The sequence below is a fragment of the Eurosta solidaginis genome, chromosome 1, assembly GCF_040869045.1.
Source record: "Eurosta solidaginis isolate ZX-2024a chromosome 1, ASM4086904v1, whole genome shotgun sequence".
Lineage (NCBI taxonomy): Eukaryota > Metazoa > Arthropoda > Insecta > Diptera > Tephritidae > Eurosta > Eurosta solidaginis.
The window spans coordinates 213,350,510-213,367,801 of record NC_090319.1 but is presented as its reverse complement, the minus strand read 5'-3'; the positions used below and the strand labels follow the sequence as shown (position 1 = coordinate 213,367,801).

The 17,292-nt window shown below is 39.3% G+C and overlaps 1 protein-coding gene across 2 annotated transcripts in view; it reads right to left on the bottom strand.

Moving 5' to 3' along the window:
- ApepP (Aminopeptidase P) overlaps positions 1–17,292 on the bottom strand; it is a 192,469-nt gene that overhangs the window by 51,905 nt on the left and 123,272 nt on the right. For both annotated transcript variants that reach the window (XM_067760141.1, XM_067760142.1), the window contains 3 exons: positions 15,008–15,297; positions 14,764–14,945; positions 14,199–14,348 (listed from right to left, as the gene is read on the bottom strand). In XM_067760141.1, coding sequence (XP_067616242.1) covers positions 14,199–14,348; positions 14,764–14,945; positions 15,008–15,297 — 622 coding nt within the window. The remainder of the gene's footprint in view (positions 1–14,198; positions 14,349–14,763; positions 14,946–15,007; positions 15,298–17,292) is intronic.

Below are 17,292 nucleotides of genomic sequence, written 5' to 3'. Positions count from 1 at the left end.
TTGAAAGGTGTTAATGAGTATTTTAAAAGGGAGTGGGCCTTAGTTCTATAGGTGGACGCCTTTTCGAGATATCGCCATAAAGGTGGACCAGGGGTGACTAGAATGCGTTTGTACGATATGGGTATCAAATGAAAGGTGTTAATGATTATTTAAAACGTAGTGGGCCTTAGTTCTATAGGCGGACGCCTTTTCGAGATATCGCCATAAGGGTGGACCAGAGGTGACTCTAGAATGTGTTTGTACGATATGGGTATCAAATTAAAGGTATTAATGAGGGTTTTAAAAGGGAGTGGCCCTTATTTGTGTATGTGAAGGCGTTTTCGAGATATCGACCAAAATGTGGACCAGGGTGACTCAGAACATCATCTGTCGGGTACCGCTAATTTATTTATATATGTAATACCACGAACAGTATTCCTGCCAAGAATCCAAAGGCTTTTGATCTCGCCCTGCATAACTTTTTCATTTTTTTCTACTTAATATGGTAAGTTTTTTAAAGTTATATTTTGCGTCAATAAACCAATCCAATTACCATGTGTCATCTCTTTTTTCATATTTGGTATAGAATTATGGCATTTTTTTCATTTTTCGTAATTTTCGATATCGAAAAAGTGGTCGTGGTCATGGTCGGATTTCAGCCATTTTTTATACCAAGATAAAGCGAGTTCAGATAAGTACGTGAACTAAGTTTAGTAAAGATATATCGATTTTTGCTCAAGTTATCGTGTTAACGGCCGAGCGGAAGGGCAGACGGTCGACTGTGTATAAAAACTGGGCGTGGCTTCAACCGATTTCGCCCATTTTCACGGAAAACAGTTATCGTCATAGAGTCTATGGCGCTACAAGGATTGGTAAATTTTTGTTCGACTTATGGCATTAAAATCATTCTAGACGAATTAAATGAAAAAGGGCGGAGCCACGCCCATTTTGAAATTTTCTTTTATTTATGTATTTTTTTACACCATATCATTACTGGAGTTAAATGTTGACATAATTTACTTATTCAAGGTTCGATTCGAGCTCAAGGCCAGAACAATAATTTTTTTTCTAATGATAATTATTGTTGTTTTTTAATTTTTCTAAATTTGAAAAATTTTATTTTGTTTTTGGAATAGTAAGTAGAAAATTTTTCAGACAACCTGCCATATCTGCGCATATAGATCCATTTCGAAGGGTGCTAAGCCTTCGTCATCAGTACGCTTTAGGCATGCTGCGCTAACCATTTAGCTATACAGCGGTGGTTTGTTTGACTGGCAAATTTGCTACTTCTATTCCTTTTTACCAACTATATTTATTCAGTGTTACGCTATTTGGTGCAAATCACTGATAATGCTGGATTTTTGTTTATTGTCAATTACTTTGTTTGACATTCCCAAGTGCTCATGGTTTATTAACAATTGTTTTTGTTTTTATCGGCCTATTGATAAATGATTCAAGGTTCGATTCGAGCTCAAGGCCAGAAAAATATTTTTTTTTTCTAATGATAATTATTGTTATTTTTTAATTTTTCTAAATTTGAAAAATTGTATTTTGTTTTTGGAATAGTAAGTAGAAAAATTTTCAGACAACCTGCCATAGCTGCGCAGATAGATCCATTTCCAAGGGTGCTAAGCATTCATCGTCAGTACGCTTTAGGCATGCTGCGCTAACCACTTAGCTATACAGCGGTGGTTTTTTTGACTGGCAAATTTGCTACTTCTATTCCTTTTTACCAACTATATTTATTCAGTGTTGCGCCATCTGGTGCAAATCACTGATAATGCTGGATTTTTGTTTATTGTCAATTACTTTGTTTGACATTCCCAAGTGCTCATGGTTTATTAACAATTGTTTTTGTTTTTGACCAGATGGCGCAACACTGAATAAATATAGTTGGTAAAAAGGAATAGAAGTAGCAAATTTGCCAGTCAAACAAACCACCGCTGTATAGCTAAATGGTTAGCGCAGCATGCCTAAAGCGTACTGATGATGAAGGCTTAGCACCCTTCGAAATGGATCTATCTGCGCAGCTATTGCAGGTTGTCTGAAAAATTTTCTACTTACTAATCCAAAAACAAAATACAATTTTTCAAATTTAGAAAAATTAAAAAATAACAATAATTATCATTAGAAAAAAAATTATTGTTCTGGCCTTGAGCTCGAATCGAACCTTGAATCATTTATCAATAGGCCGATAAAAACAAAAACAATTGTCAATAAACCATGAGCACTTGGGAACGTCAAACAAAGTAATTGACAATAAACAAAAATCCAGCATTATCAGTGATTTGCACCAGATGGCGCAACACTGAATAAATATAGTTGGTAAAAAGGAATAGAAGTAGCAAATTTGGCAGTCAAACAAACCACCGCTGTATAGCTAAATGGTTAGCGCAGCATGCCTAAAGCGTACTGATGATGAAGGCTTAGCACCCTTCGAAATGGATATATCTGCGCAGCTATGGCAGGTTGTCTGAAAAATTGTCTACTTACTATTTCAAAAACAAAATACAATTTTCCAAATTTAGAAAAATTAAAAAAAATAACAATTATCATTAGAAAAAAATGATTGTTCTGGCCTTGAGCTCGAATCGAACCTTGAATCATTTATCAATAGGCCGATAAAAACAAAAATAATTTACTTATATACTGTAAAGATATTAAATTTTTTGTTAAAATTTGACATTTAAAAAATTATTTTTTTAAAAGTGGGCGTATTCGTCATACGAGTTTGCTAATTTTTACTTAGTACACATATAGTAATAGGAGTAACGTGCCTGCCAAATTTCATCATGATATCTTCAACGACTGCCAAATTACAGCATGAAAGACTTTTAAATTACCTTCTTTTAAAAGTGGGCGGTGCCACGCCCATTGTCCAACATTTTACTAATTTTCTATGTTGAGTCATAAGGTCAACGCAGCTACCAAGTTTCATCGCTTTAGCCGTCTTTGGTAATGAATTATCCCACTTTTTCGGTTTTTCGAAATTTTCGATATCGAAAGTGTGCGTGGTTATTGTCCGATTTCGTTCATTTTAAATAGCGTCTGAGATGAGCGCCCAGGAACCTACATACCAAATTTCATCAAGATACCTTAAAATTTACTCAAGTTATCGTGTTAACGGACAGATGGACGGACATGGCTAAATGAATTTCTTTTTTCGCCCAGATCATTCTGATATTTAGAAGTCTATATCTATCTCGAATAGTTTATGCCGTTACGGATTACCGTTATGCGAACAAAGTTAATATACTCTGTGAGCTCTGGTCAGCTGAGTATAAAAAGTTCTGCAGGGCGAAATCAAAAGCCCTTGGAATCTTGGCACGAATACTGTTCGCGGTATGGCATATATGTATAAATAAATTAGCGGTACCCGACAGATGATGTTCTGGGTCACCCTGGTCCACATTTTGGTCTATATCTCGAAAACGCCTTCACATATACAACTAAGGGCCACTCCCTTTTAAAACCCTCATTAATACCTTTTAATTTGATACCCATATCGTACAAACACATTCTAGTCACCCCTGGTCCACCTTTATGGCGATATCTCGAAAAGGCGTCCACCTATAGAACTAAGGCCCACTCCCTTTTAAAATACCCATTAACACCTTTCATTTGATACCGATATCGTACAAAGAAATTCTAGAGTCACCCGTGGTCCACCTCTATGGCGATATCTCGAAAAGACGTCCACCTACAGAACTAAGGCCCACACTTTTTAAAATACTCATTAACACCTTTCATTTGATACCCATATCGTACAAAGAAATTCTAGAGTCACCCGTGATCCACCTCTATGGCCACCTTTCATTTGATACCCATATCGTACAAAGAAATTCTAGAGTCACCCGTGATCCACCTCTATGGCGATATCTCGAAAAGACGTCCATCTATAGAACTAAGGCCCACTCCCTTTTAAAACAATCACTAACACCTTTCATTTGATACGCATATCGTACAAACACATTCTAGAGTCACCGCTGGGCCATCTTTATGGCGATATTCCGAAAAGGCGTACAGCTATAGAACTAAGACCCACTCCCTTTTAAATAATCATTAACACCTTTCATTTGATACCCATATCGTACAAACGCATTCTAGAGTAACCCCTTGTCCATCTTTATGGCAATATCTCGAAAAGGCGCCCACCTATAGAACTAAGGCCCACTCCTTTTAAAATGCTCATTACCACCTTTCATTTGATACCCATATCCTACAAACACATTCTAGAGTCACCCCTGGTCAACCTTTATGGCGATATCACAAAATGGCGTCCACTTATAGAACTAAGGCCCACTCCCTTTTAATAACCATTACCACCTCTCATTTGATACCCATATCGTAGAAACACATTCTAGAGTCACCCCTGGTCCAGCTTTATGGCGATATCTCTAAATGACGTACACCTATAGAACTAGGGCCCACTCCCTTTTAAATAATCATTAACACCTTTCATTTGATACCCATATCGTACAAACACATTCTAGTCACCCCTGGTCCACCTTTATGGCGATATCCCGAAATGGCGTCCACCTATAGAACTATGGCCCACTCCCTTTTAAAATACTCTTTAATACCTTCCATTTGATACCCATGCCAATAAAAAACATTCCAGGGTTACCCTAGGTTTATTTTCCTACATGGTGGTTTTCCCTTATTTTGTCTCCAAAGCTCTCAACTGAGTATGTAATGTTCCGTTACACCCGAACTTAGCCTTCCTTATTTGTTATTATTATTATTATTTTTTTATTATTATTATTATAATCATTATTATTATTATTATAATCATTATTTTTATTATTATAATCATGATTATTATTATAGTTATTATTATACCCAGCTGTACTTGTACACAGGGTATATAACTTAGATTGGATAACGGTTGCTTGTACAGGTATAAAGAGGAATCAAGATAGATATAGACTTCCATATATAAAAATTATCAGTATCGAAAAAAAATTAGATTGAGCCATGTCCGTCCATCCGTTCTTCCGTCTGTCCGACCGTCCGTCTGTCCATTAACACGATAACTTGAGTAAATATTGAGATATCTTCACCAAATTTGGTATACGAGCTTATCTGGACCCACAATAGATTGGTGTTGAAAATGAGCGAAATCGGATCATAACCACGCCCACTTTTTAAATATATAACATTTTCGAAAACACAAAAGACATTATTTAGTAAATAATACACCTAAAATGTTGAAATTTTACATGTGGATTTTCAGAGACTCTTGATACAAATTTAAAAAAAATTTCAAATGGGCGTGGCACCGCCCACTTCTGATATAATCAATTTTACAAATATTATTAATCATAAATCAAAAATCGTTAAACCTATCGTAACAAGATTCGGCAGAAGGTCGCCTTTACTTAAAGGAATGCTTTGCAGAAAAATTAACGAAATCGGTTAAGGACCACGCCCACTTTTATATAAACGATTTTTAAAAGGGTAGTGGACGAATAAAATAAGCTATATCTTTGCAAAAAAGATCTTTATATCAATGGTATTTCATTTCCCAAGTGGATTTATAACAATAAATAGGAAAAACTTCAAATTAAAAAAAATGGGCGTGGCACAGCCCCTTTTATGACTAAGCAATTTTCTATATTTGGGGAGCCATAACTCGGAGAAAAATTAGTTCATAATAGAACCATATGTATATGTATTATCGCGCAGCCTTGTAAAACTATTAAGCATACAAAACAAACAACAGCATTTCAAGTGTACAGCGGGGTATGTAATGTACGGATTCACCCGAACTTGGGCTTCCTTACTTGTTATTATTATTAATATTAATTATAACGATGAATAAGAGAACATTTTTAAATATAATGAGCAAGGAAAGGGCATATTTTGAGGGATTAAAAGAAACATTGAGGAAATTAAATTAATCATCTTTGCAAGATACCGATAATTTACCATCAAAATAACATCTGCCAATGATCCACCGTGCGCTAGTGGGGAACTTCCCACTTCCCTTCATGACAGCGATAGTGAATATTGTAACAAATTTATGGAAACTCCGCTTATTTTACACCTTCTACTAACGTTCGTATCGCTAAATTGTTGAATAAATAACTCCAATATTCAATAGTGCAAAATGGTCTTTATTAGACTACTTTGAAAATACTCGACAATAACACTTATACTTCGCAACTGATAGCGTTCTTCATTCAATCTGATTGGTCGTGCCTCAGCTGGTGCTGCTCTTCTACTCTTCGGTTTCCTCGTTGGCATATTTCTAGGCGTTTCTATTTCTAGAATTTACTACTTGTGTACCAGTTATAAACTCACCAGCTATAAACTACAGATGCACGTTTATAGCTTCTCATATGCGCGTGTATATGTGAGTGATACTTGCACAAATGATTGCCTACTTTTGTGAGCATCTCAGATATATGCATGTGTATGTGTGAGAAATACTTTGCTGATGATTGCATACTTTTGTGAGCATCTCTCCGCTGCTGGCATGTACATACATATTTGTAGACATAATGAGTGATTTGTTTGTGTACATACAAGTCACTGCTTAGTATCGGCTTAGAGATGATAGTATCCCTTAGTGTTGCTAATATTCGTTACACTGCCCTCCACCTAAGTCTGATCGTCCCGACTAGACATATTTCCTGATCTACACGTCGCCAGCCTTTCCATATGAACCACTTTGATTTTGGTTCGTGGTTTACCAATGGTTTGTATGCGTTAAACTACATCGTTGATCCGTTTTACAACTTTGTATGGGCCTTCCCAGTTACACTGCAATTTCGGGGACAAACCTTTTTTCCGTTGTGGGTTGTATAACAGCACCAAATCTCCTTCCTGAAAACCTTCCGAATTAATTGCTTTATCGTATCTGGCTTTCATCTTGTCACTCATAATCTTTGTTCGTTGCCATATCAGATCGTGTATTTCTCTCAGCTCTTCTTCCAAGACACCAGTGGATTTCTTGACATTTCTCTCCGCATCGGCATCTATCCCAAACTGCAAATCAGCTGGAAGTCGAAGGTCATTGCCAAAAATTACTTTTGCAGGGGTTTGGCCCGTTGTCTCATGCACTGCTGATCGGTAAGCCATCAAGAATAATGGTATGCGGGTATCCCACCACTCTTTATGGAACTTGTCCACTACTTTCCTTAAGTGATCCTCCAATGTTCTATTGAATCGTTCCACCATACCATCGGACTGAGGATGCAATGCAGTTGTCCGTGTTTTTCGAATGCCCAATGGTTTACACATTTCCTGGATCACAGCTGATTCGAAATTCCTGCCTTGGTCAGAATGTAACTCCATTTGTACAACATACCTTGTAACCCTATTGTTTATAAACACTTCTGCTACTGTTTCCGCTTCTTGATTTGGGATTGGGTATACCTCTGGCCATTTGCTGAAATAATCCTTAACCACCAGTACATATTTGTTTCCGCAGTTGCTAGTAGGAAATGGACCTGCGACATCCATAGCGATCCTTTCAAATGGCGCACCTGAGTTATATTGCTTCATCTGGCAATGACTTCGGGTTTTGGCCCCTTTCGTTCTGCTGCAAACCTCGCAGTTCGCCATCCACTCAGTAACCGACTGACGGCAACCAACCCAATAGAACCTCTGTTTAATCTTCTCGAGCGTCTTCGTGATTCCCAGATGACCTCCGCTTGGACCATTATGCAGCTCGCTGAGCACGTCAGGAATCATTTTCCTGGGAACGACTATCAGTTTCTTCTTGCATTGACTGAGGATGGTCTCCCATACTAGATGCAAGCAACCAGATATCAATTCTAAACTGTTCCACTTTCCCCAATATGACTTCCCAATGGCACTATCTGCTGACATCTCCTCTCTGTTTGGTCTTTCGTTTCGTTCGAGCCCTTGCATAACATGTGACAGATCTGTATCTTCTAGCTGACACTTCCTTAGTTGTTCCTTGTCCCATTCATTCTTACACGTAATAGTCATTAGCCGGACATCTATAATGTCTTCTTTAGCCTCGGCATTTGAACATTGCTTGCATTCCAAGCTACATGGTCTTCGTGACATTGCATCGGCATTCCCATGGGTACTACTTTTCCGATTCTCAATGGAAAAGTCATAGCTTTGTAGCCGCTCGATCCACCGTGGCAATTGTCCATCCGGATTACGGAACTGCAGAAGCCATTTCAACGCTGCGTGTTCCTCTCCGGTTTTCCTATTAAACGGCTGTAATGTGCAACTACCATCTCCTGTCCATCGACCAGTTGTGATAAAACGCCTCCTATAGCATATCCACTCGCATCTGTATCTAGAATAAATGTTGCTCCTGGAATCGGATATGACACAATTGGGGCAGTGCACAAATGCTCCTTCAATGTTTGTAAAGCCACTTCTTGCTCCTTCTTCCATTCAAAAGCTTTATTTTTTTTTTGTAAGCTCGTGGAGGCTATGGGCTACGCTGGCAAAATTTGGTGCAAACCGGCGGTTATATGTGCACAGCCCAAGGAAACTTCTTAATTCATGCAAGTTCTGTGGTCTTGGCCAATCCTTTACAGCTTCAATCTTTTCATTCGCAGTGAAGATGCCCTCTGTCGTTACCTTGTGACCCAAATAATTTACTTCTTTTTTAAACAGCTAACACCTAGTTTCAGACCAGCGCCAGCTATTCTCTGGAAAACTTCCTCTAATTTCTTAAGATGTTCATCAAAGTTCCTGCCCAATACGATAATGTCGTCCAGGTTCACCAAGCATGTTTTCCAATATAGTCCTTTCAGTACCTGGTCCATGAGTCTGACAAAAGTAGCTGGTGCATTACAAAGTCCAAAAGGCAGCACTGTAAATTGCCAAAGACCATCATCGACACTGAAGGCTGTTTTCTCTTTGTCTTCCTCCTTCACCTCAACTTGCCAGTAGCCGCTTTTCAAGTCCAGTGTGGAAAACTATTTCGTACCAGATAGCGAGTCCAGAGTCTCGTCAATTCTTGACAATGGGTAGCTATCCTCTTTCGTGACGTCGTTCAATTTCCGGTAGTCCATGCAAAACCTCATTTTCCCATCCTTCTTCTTCACGAGTACCACCGGTGAGCTCCATGGACTAGCTGATGGTTCGATGACGCCGCTGTCGCTCATTTCTTGTACGATTTGACTCACAACTTCCCGCTTCGCCAGTGGAACACTACGAGGAGCTTGGCGTATCGGCCTCGCGTCTCCAGTGTCAATTTGATGTTTCACAACATTGGTGCGGCCTGATTTGGAACCATCCTAGTAAATATGTTTGCGTACTTTAGGAGCAGTTGCTTTGCCTTTCTCTGATAATCTTCATCTAGCCCCTCCGTCCATGCCGTGATGTCATTTGAAAGATCAGTCTTGCTAGTTGAAACGTGTTCCTGGAGCTGTTCACAGTTAATAACTACTTCAGCCTCTTGGCATCTTCCCAATATAGAGTGGTAACTTGAACTCATTAGGTATTCTTACCGGAGTATGTCCATCGTGTTTTGTCATAGCCAGGGCTGTTTCGACAACCCACAATTTGTTTGTCCCACAACCTCCATCAACTTTTGCCCAGATGACTGCTTCTGATTTTGGTGGTATTTGCTGACTCTCTTCCACCAGCACTCGTTTACTGCTGTAGCCTTTCTCGTAGCCGAAATTATGTGGCACATCCATGTTCTTATATCGCATCGTCTTGCTTTGCATGTCGATCTTGATGCCTTGGTCGATTAAGAAGTCCACTCCAATTATGATTTCATCAACAATCTCTGCCACTATAAAATTGTGTAGTACCGTGACGTTCCCAATTGCTACTTCACATGCTACTTCTCCAATTACCTGGGTGTCCTCTCCCGTGGCTGTACGTAATCTTGCTCCAAGCAATGGTCTTATCTTCTTGTTGATTAAATCTGATCGAATGATGGAATGAGATGCACCCGTATCTACAGTCAGTAAACGTTCCTTTCCATCCACATGTCCTCCGACAGTAAGATTGATTGACCTTCTTCCAACTTGCGAGATAGAGATTATGGGGCATTCAATTGCGTGAGCCAGCTGTCGCCCCTTGCGGCTGACTCGCTTTAGTTTAACGATTGGGTGGACTTGGAGATTTGCCCATCTTCTTTAGCTCTGCGTTTACGGCCACCCACATTGTTGGAACTATTAGGGTTGGCACTGCAATAACGTGGCTTACCACACTTAAAACATTTGACGGTCCATCGTTTTTCTGCTGCGTTCCTTTCAAAGCTTCCAAAATTGTATCTACCCAGTCTGGCCTTTCCACTTCCACGCGATGGGCTTTGTACGCTGGTGTACTCAATAGTGAGGCAGTTTTCTGAGTCAGTGCATAGGATACCGTTAGCTTTTGGGTTTGCGTATGTAGCTCGCTTCGTTTTGACGTCCCGTATGCCATTTATAAAACTCTGAATATTTACCAGTGTATTCCACGGGTGCCTCCGCATTTGCAAGATGAGCCAATCTTTCAATATCTGAAGCAAACTCCTGCAAGGTCCCGTTAGATTTTTGGTAGCGATTTTGCAATTCTATTTGGCAGATTTGTTTCCTGTGTTCGCTTCCGTAACGTCTCTCGACAGCGGCCATCAATGCTTCATAACTGTTCCGTTCGTACTCTGGAATAGTCTGTAAGATTTCAGCTGCATGCCCTTTCAATGCAACGATCAATGCAGCAACTTTATCATCCGCATTCCAGTTGTTCACTGCTGACGTCTTGTCAAACTGAAGCTTGAATACCTGGAAAGGAACAGAACCGTCAAAGGATGGAGTTTTAACCTTCGGAATAGACGCTGAAGTGACTGGGCGGTTCAATTGTAATTCCTGGGTCCTATCTTTCAAAGCATCCATCTCTGCCTCTATTTTATCCTGTCGACCACTGAAGCCTTCATGAAACTGTGTTAGTTTTTCTTCCATATGCGCTTCCAGTTTAGATGATATACGGACTTCCTGCTCTTCTAGTTGTGTGGAGATTTGAGATGATATCTGTGCTGAAATTTGTGCCGACATTTCGGAAATACGCGTCTCTTGTGCTTCAATCTTAGATGTTTTGGGATTCCATCTGTGATGACATATACGTTTTCTCTTCTTCCAGTTGAGTTTCCATCTTGGATGTTATACGGTTCTCCTGGGATTTTAGTTGAGATGCCGTTGTCGATATTTGAGCAGATATTGCAGCCAATGTCATGCTTACTGTCTGCGATGTTTCGCTTTTCTCTTCACTTTTTGTTGTTGTCTCGTCCCCATCAGGATGAAAGACATCATCGTCCACATTAATTCCTTCCGACTCCTATGCCTCTCGTAGACGCGCTTGAAGTTCGATCTTATTGCCGGTTGTATTCAATCCACGGTTTTCTAACTCCTTTTTCAGTTGCTGGATCCTTAATTCACTTAACTTTGCAATGTCCAAGTTGTATTCGAAATCTTCGGAATTTCTTCAACAATTCCTCTTCTGACACCAATTGTAACGAATTTATGGAAACTCCGCTTATTTTGCACCTTCTACTAACGTTCGTATCGCTAAGTTGTTGAATAAATAACTCCAATATTCAATAGTGCAAAATGGGCTTTAATAGACTACTTGAAAGTACTTCACAATAACACTTCACAACCAATAGCGTGATTAAATCAAACAGATTGCTCATACCTCAGCTGGTGCTGCTTTTATACTCTTCGGTTTCCTCGTTGGCATATTTCTAGGCGTTTCTATTTCTAGAATTTACTACTTGTTTACCAGCTATAAACTACAGATGCACCTTTATAGATTCTCATATGCGCGTGTATATGTGAGTGATACTTGCACACATGATTGCCTACTTTTGTGAGCATCTCAGATATATGCATGTGTATGTGTGAGAAATACTTTGCTGATGATTGCATACTTGTGTGAGCATCTCTCCGCTGCTGGCATGTACATATATGTAAACATAATGATTGATTTGTTTATGTACATACAAGTATCCCTTAGTGTTGCTAATATTCGTCACAATATGATAGCGATAGTGAATATGACAGGTATTTATTTGAAGATGGTGAACTGGATGAGAGTGTAGACGAGGTAGGACTCACGGACATGACGGGAAAGGTAAATTTAGCGTTGAAAGGCTGGGCATTTAGAAATAAAACATGCAGAGTAGTCTTTCTGATATTTTACACTCTTTGGATGGAGCAGGACTTAAGGGATTGCCAGTAGACGCCAGAAAAGTTCTGGGATTGAATATAATTTTTACTTTAAAGAATTTGATTTTCTCAAAAGTTCAGAACGAATTTCAATAGATGTGGGGATAGATGGGCTTTAAGTTTGCAAAAGGTCTAACAGGGTATTATGGCCAATATAGGGCCACGTGGTAGATTTCCCCAATTCGGAGCCATTTATGATAGCTTTTTATTCAGGGATGAGTAAGCCTCCAGATGTAAATGATTTTTTAAAAGAATTTTGCGAGGAGATAGGCACTTGAGCTCAGAATGGGGTGAAAGTGGGATGTAGACAATTGTTAAAGGAATTTAGTGTTAGGCTATTTACTTGCGATTCACAACGCGGGCATTTATAACTGTGATAAAGGGTCATACGGCAAAAAATAGCTGACCAAAATGTTTGCAAATGGGGCAACATTTATATCAGGTGTGCCTATTCCAAGAATGGGGCGAACTAAGAACAGATTATTCATTTAAAAATAGGCTAGATTTGTCATTCCATAAGCAGAGGGAGATTTTGCTAGAATCCTTAAAGATTGGCATGTTTTCTCAGTTTCCCTTAGAACAAATGCATTTAGTGGACTTAGGAGTAATTAAAAAAACTACTTCAGCTTATTAAAAGAGGGAACGTAACGAGAATGAACGAAACATTGATGTTTTGAATAATTACGTTCCCTCTGAGTTTTCTATACGAAGCCGTTATCTAGGCCAATTAAGCAACTGGAAAGCGACAGAATACCGGCAGTTTTTATTGTATTCTGGAATTTTCATTTTGAAAGACTGCATACCGGATAACCTTTGTTATCATTTCCTTTTGTTGCATTGCGCTATTAGACTCTCCTGTGAGAAGTATTGTAAAGTAGAATCTAATCCCATCATGTTTTCATTATATTGGCATTGATAACGTTGTTCGAAGAAGAGCCTAAAAGCTTTGCTTTACTTTTTGGTAAATTTAAATCTCTAATCAAATCATTAAAATCTTCAGTAGTGATGAAATGATGTGTTGGTTGTTCTGGTGTCGGTAAAAACTCCTTATCGGCATTGCTTTTATAAGAACTAGGAGATGAGCCACTTCTCTGCGATAATTTTTTTTGTGGCTCTGGTACTGGTCGTGTCAGGTCGTGTGTGACTGGAGCAGAAAAAATTTAAGATCAGGATATTTGATAGGTTTTGCATTTTTACTTCTACGTCTTTTACTCGGATTCACAATGCAAAAGTAGCAGTCTTTAACGTGGTATTTTGGTCTCGCCAGTTCTTGGTGTTGCAAATTTCATAGATCTTTTCTCACCTCGATAACAACCTAAAATATAGAAAGAGAAAGAAATCAGAGCGCTTGCTAACATTTTCCCCTCAAAACGGGTTCCCCCTGCCGTCCGAAGATTTTAAGGGTCTTGCGGCGCTTTAGGAAGAAGTCGTTCGTCACTTCCAATTCAGCATCGAAGCGGATCAGCAACCACACTCTCACACAAATATATTTACATTTAAAATTGTATCTTAGCCAAAATTACATCTGCAACCACAAAAAGTTAACATTACAACTATAATAAGCTTGTATATTTAACTCTTAATCATTTAGAAAAGCAATTTATAAAGATTTATTACTGGTCAAATCATTTTCTTTTTATTTCTGCAAGAGAGAAACATCTGGGGAATTGAAGAGGTACAATCCCCAGATGATCAACATCTTTAGGTATTTACATATTTGGTCTGTATGATTGCTTTATTTGTAGACTGATAAATAAATATAAATAGAAATAAAAAAGAATATTAAAAAAAAAAAATAAATGTAAGGCGCGATAAACTCCGAAGAGATCTAAGGCCGCTACCATCACACCACGGTGGCCGCCATTTTTTTCATACACGTATATGCAGCCCCCCTCGCTACGCGCAAGTTACCAACGCAACACGAATTTCTGTGCTGCTGGGTTTATGCTGCTGCTATGATATATGTATGTACAAAGGTTAAGAAAAATTGACTGGTTTAGGACTACGTTATTCGCATTAAACAAGTTTGAATTAGGGAAAACATAAAAATTGGACTTTACTTACAGATATTGAGCACCGGAATCGCAAAGGTATATTTCTCGACTAGTTATATGGCGGTTGGTATTCGCATCTGGATTGTAATGTATTATAGAACCATTGGGTCCACTTGCGCTTATCGTTGAAAAACTCAAACCCATGTAATATTTGCTTTTTCTGAAATTAAATAAAAAATAAATGTAAGGCGCGATAACCTCCGAAGAGATCTAAGGCCGAGCTTCTCTTCCAATTTGCGTCGTGCTCCTCTTGATTTTCCCTACAAATTGGCCGGACGGGACCTACATGTTTTATGCCGACTCCGAACGGCATCTGCAAAGCAGATGAGTTTTCACTGAGAGCTTTTCATGGCAGAAATACACCCGGAGTGCTTGCCAAACACTGCCGAGGGGCGACCCCGCTTAGAAAAATTTTCTTCTAATTGAAAAATCTTATTTCTAAAATTTTTATGTTGCTTTGCCCGGGAGTTGAACCCAGGGCATACGGTGTGATAGGCGGAGCACGCTACCCATCACACCACGGTGGTGAAATTAGTAATATAAAAATAAAACCCATTTTTTGGCTAATTACATACGATCTTATTTCTTCTAGTTTCGCAGCTCCCGATACTTCGCTAACTTCTTCTCCACTTTGGATTGTTTGTTCGAGCCAAGCGAAGTACCTACACAACGAAATTCCATCGCGAACGTGACAATCAACAAATCCATTAATTTCGGTTACATTTTTAATAGCTTTGTTTAGGGCTATAGGTGTTATCTGCAAATAAAACTCTTCATCGAAAGTAGCACCTCATTAGAAAATATCAAATGTGATCTTACTTCTTGAAACCTTAATATTTTCGGTATTAAGGAACATAAGTGGTAGTTAGAAGTTGGGGAAATCCATATTTTTCCTTTTTTTAGTGAATTTATTGTTGTCTGCAGCTCATCTTCAATGAAGTCATATTGTAGAATTTTTATATCGATATTATTCTCTTTCTGGTAGTTGCCAAAATGTTCAGGAAGTTTTGATTCATCAATGAACAATTTAATCTTATCCATATCAATAATTAAATAAGCGAAAAATACAGGATTGAAATCAATATCCGAACCACGAAGATTTAAGAACCCTGAAAAAAAATCATGTAAGCTATTTAATCTTTAGTTATTTTCACACAATGGAACCACAAGTGCTGTCAACAAGATTTTGTTGGAACAATGTACTTTCGTGCGATTGCGGCTACAGATACCCATATCCCTTCGAAAAACTAATTTATTTGAATTTTTTGCTTCCAAAACTGGAAAAATATTTTTCAAAAGATAACAAATTTAGAGAACGGAAGTGGCCCGCATCTTTTGTTGAGCAAACATTTCGGGAGCCATTAGTCGTATTAACATTAATTCAGAGTAGCTATAAAGAATACGTTTATAATTGTTTTAGTCTAGGTACTTCCTCAGAGCAGCTGAATTGAATACCAGAGACGTGTGGTGATGACCGAGAGCGACCTAGTTGAACATTTGAAACCGGGGACACATAGATAATCAAACAGGTTGCAGCCCAGAAGTCGAGATCTCCAAACGGATAAATATATGTTCGCCGATTGACTTGGTTAAAGGCAACCTCCATTTTAAACGCATGTCTTGGGACGAGCTTTATGTATATCATCTCGGTGTATACGCAGCGCAACCAGTGCATAAATGTACTGCATCACTTGCTTTACAACCGTATGCAATACAGTGTATCCCACATATGCAATACTCCTATATTTCTAATAGAAAATGCTCGCATTGAGTTTTGAATTCGAAATCAAAGCAAGACAGCCTACAATATTTTTGTGATTGTAGCAGCATAAGTGTGACAAGAAAAAAATTAAACTTAGGTATATTCCATTATTGAATACAAAAACAGGAACATTTAAACAACAATATATCGGAACTCTGATGTTTGTGAGTGTACCTAGCTTGTAGCAGCAATATGGGAGTATTACATATACGAGTATGGTAATGATACAATTTTTTTTATTTCAGGTGCACATAAAAAGCAGTGGCGGTAGAGTAGCGGACGGATTAGCACGGCGGTATGGAAGCAGTGGTGGGGTGGTAGGCGGTAGAGTAGAGGACGGCCAACGGTCGTCGTAGCAGCGGCGGTATCAGGACGGTGGCTTAACGGCGGTAGAGTAGCGGACGGCCAACGGTCGTCGTAGCAGCGGCGGCACCAGATGGGTGGCGATGAGACAGCAGCAGCTATGGGCTACGGAGCGCGTACCAGAGCGAAGGCGGAAGGGGATGTCTACTGATGTATATTGGAACGATTTTCCGTCATCGTCGTGCCGCTCAACACATCGGTGGGCGACGGGGGGAAAAGTAGTCCGAAGATACCGCCTCGTCGTCCAGGCAAGGTGATGGGCGACCCGCGCCATGACAGCGCCCATTCCGCTCAGCCAGAGCTGAGAGGAAGGGGTTGGTTGGTCATTAGTGTTGTGCCGCTTAATACCTAGGTTGGCGACGAGGGACGAGGGAAAAGTAGTCCGAAGACACCGCTCCGTCGTCCAGGAAAGTGAAGGATGACCCGCGCCATGACAGCACCCCCTTCCGCTCAGCTAGCTAGCCGGAGTGGTAATTATGCCTTTAAAAAGACATCCACTCCCGCTGGCTCACCTGCGAGGACTGAAATGCCAATGGCAAATTCATTTCTTTTATACGGCCTACGTTATAAAGAATTTAAGAAATGAACCGCTATTTTGGCACTTTTGTATATTGCCACTTGCTGCCGGTCGTCATATGTTGCTGTAACTGCCTGCTATTAGCTGTTATATGTTCCTGTGCTGTATAAAGCATAGTTTCAGGAACAAGTAAGAAAGGAGGTACAGTGGAGGTTGTATTATTGTAACACTACGTTACAGTCAAACTCCCACTTCGGTTGACGGGAAGCTGCTGTGCGAAAAGATGAATCTTCAGGCATGGCCTAGGTATTGTGCCATGCCTGGAGATTTTTTCTGTCAAAAATTTACTCATTCCACTTATATCTAACAAAGTTAATTTAAAAAAATATTTACATACTCGGTTTAATTCATTTGTACAACGTAAAAATAATTACAACTTCATTGTTCTTAAAACTAATTGAG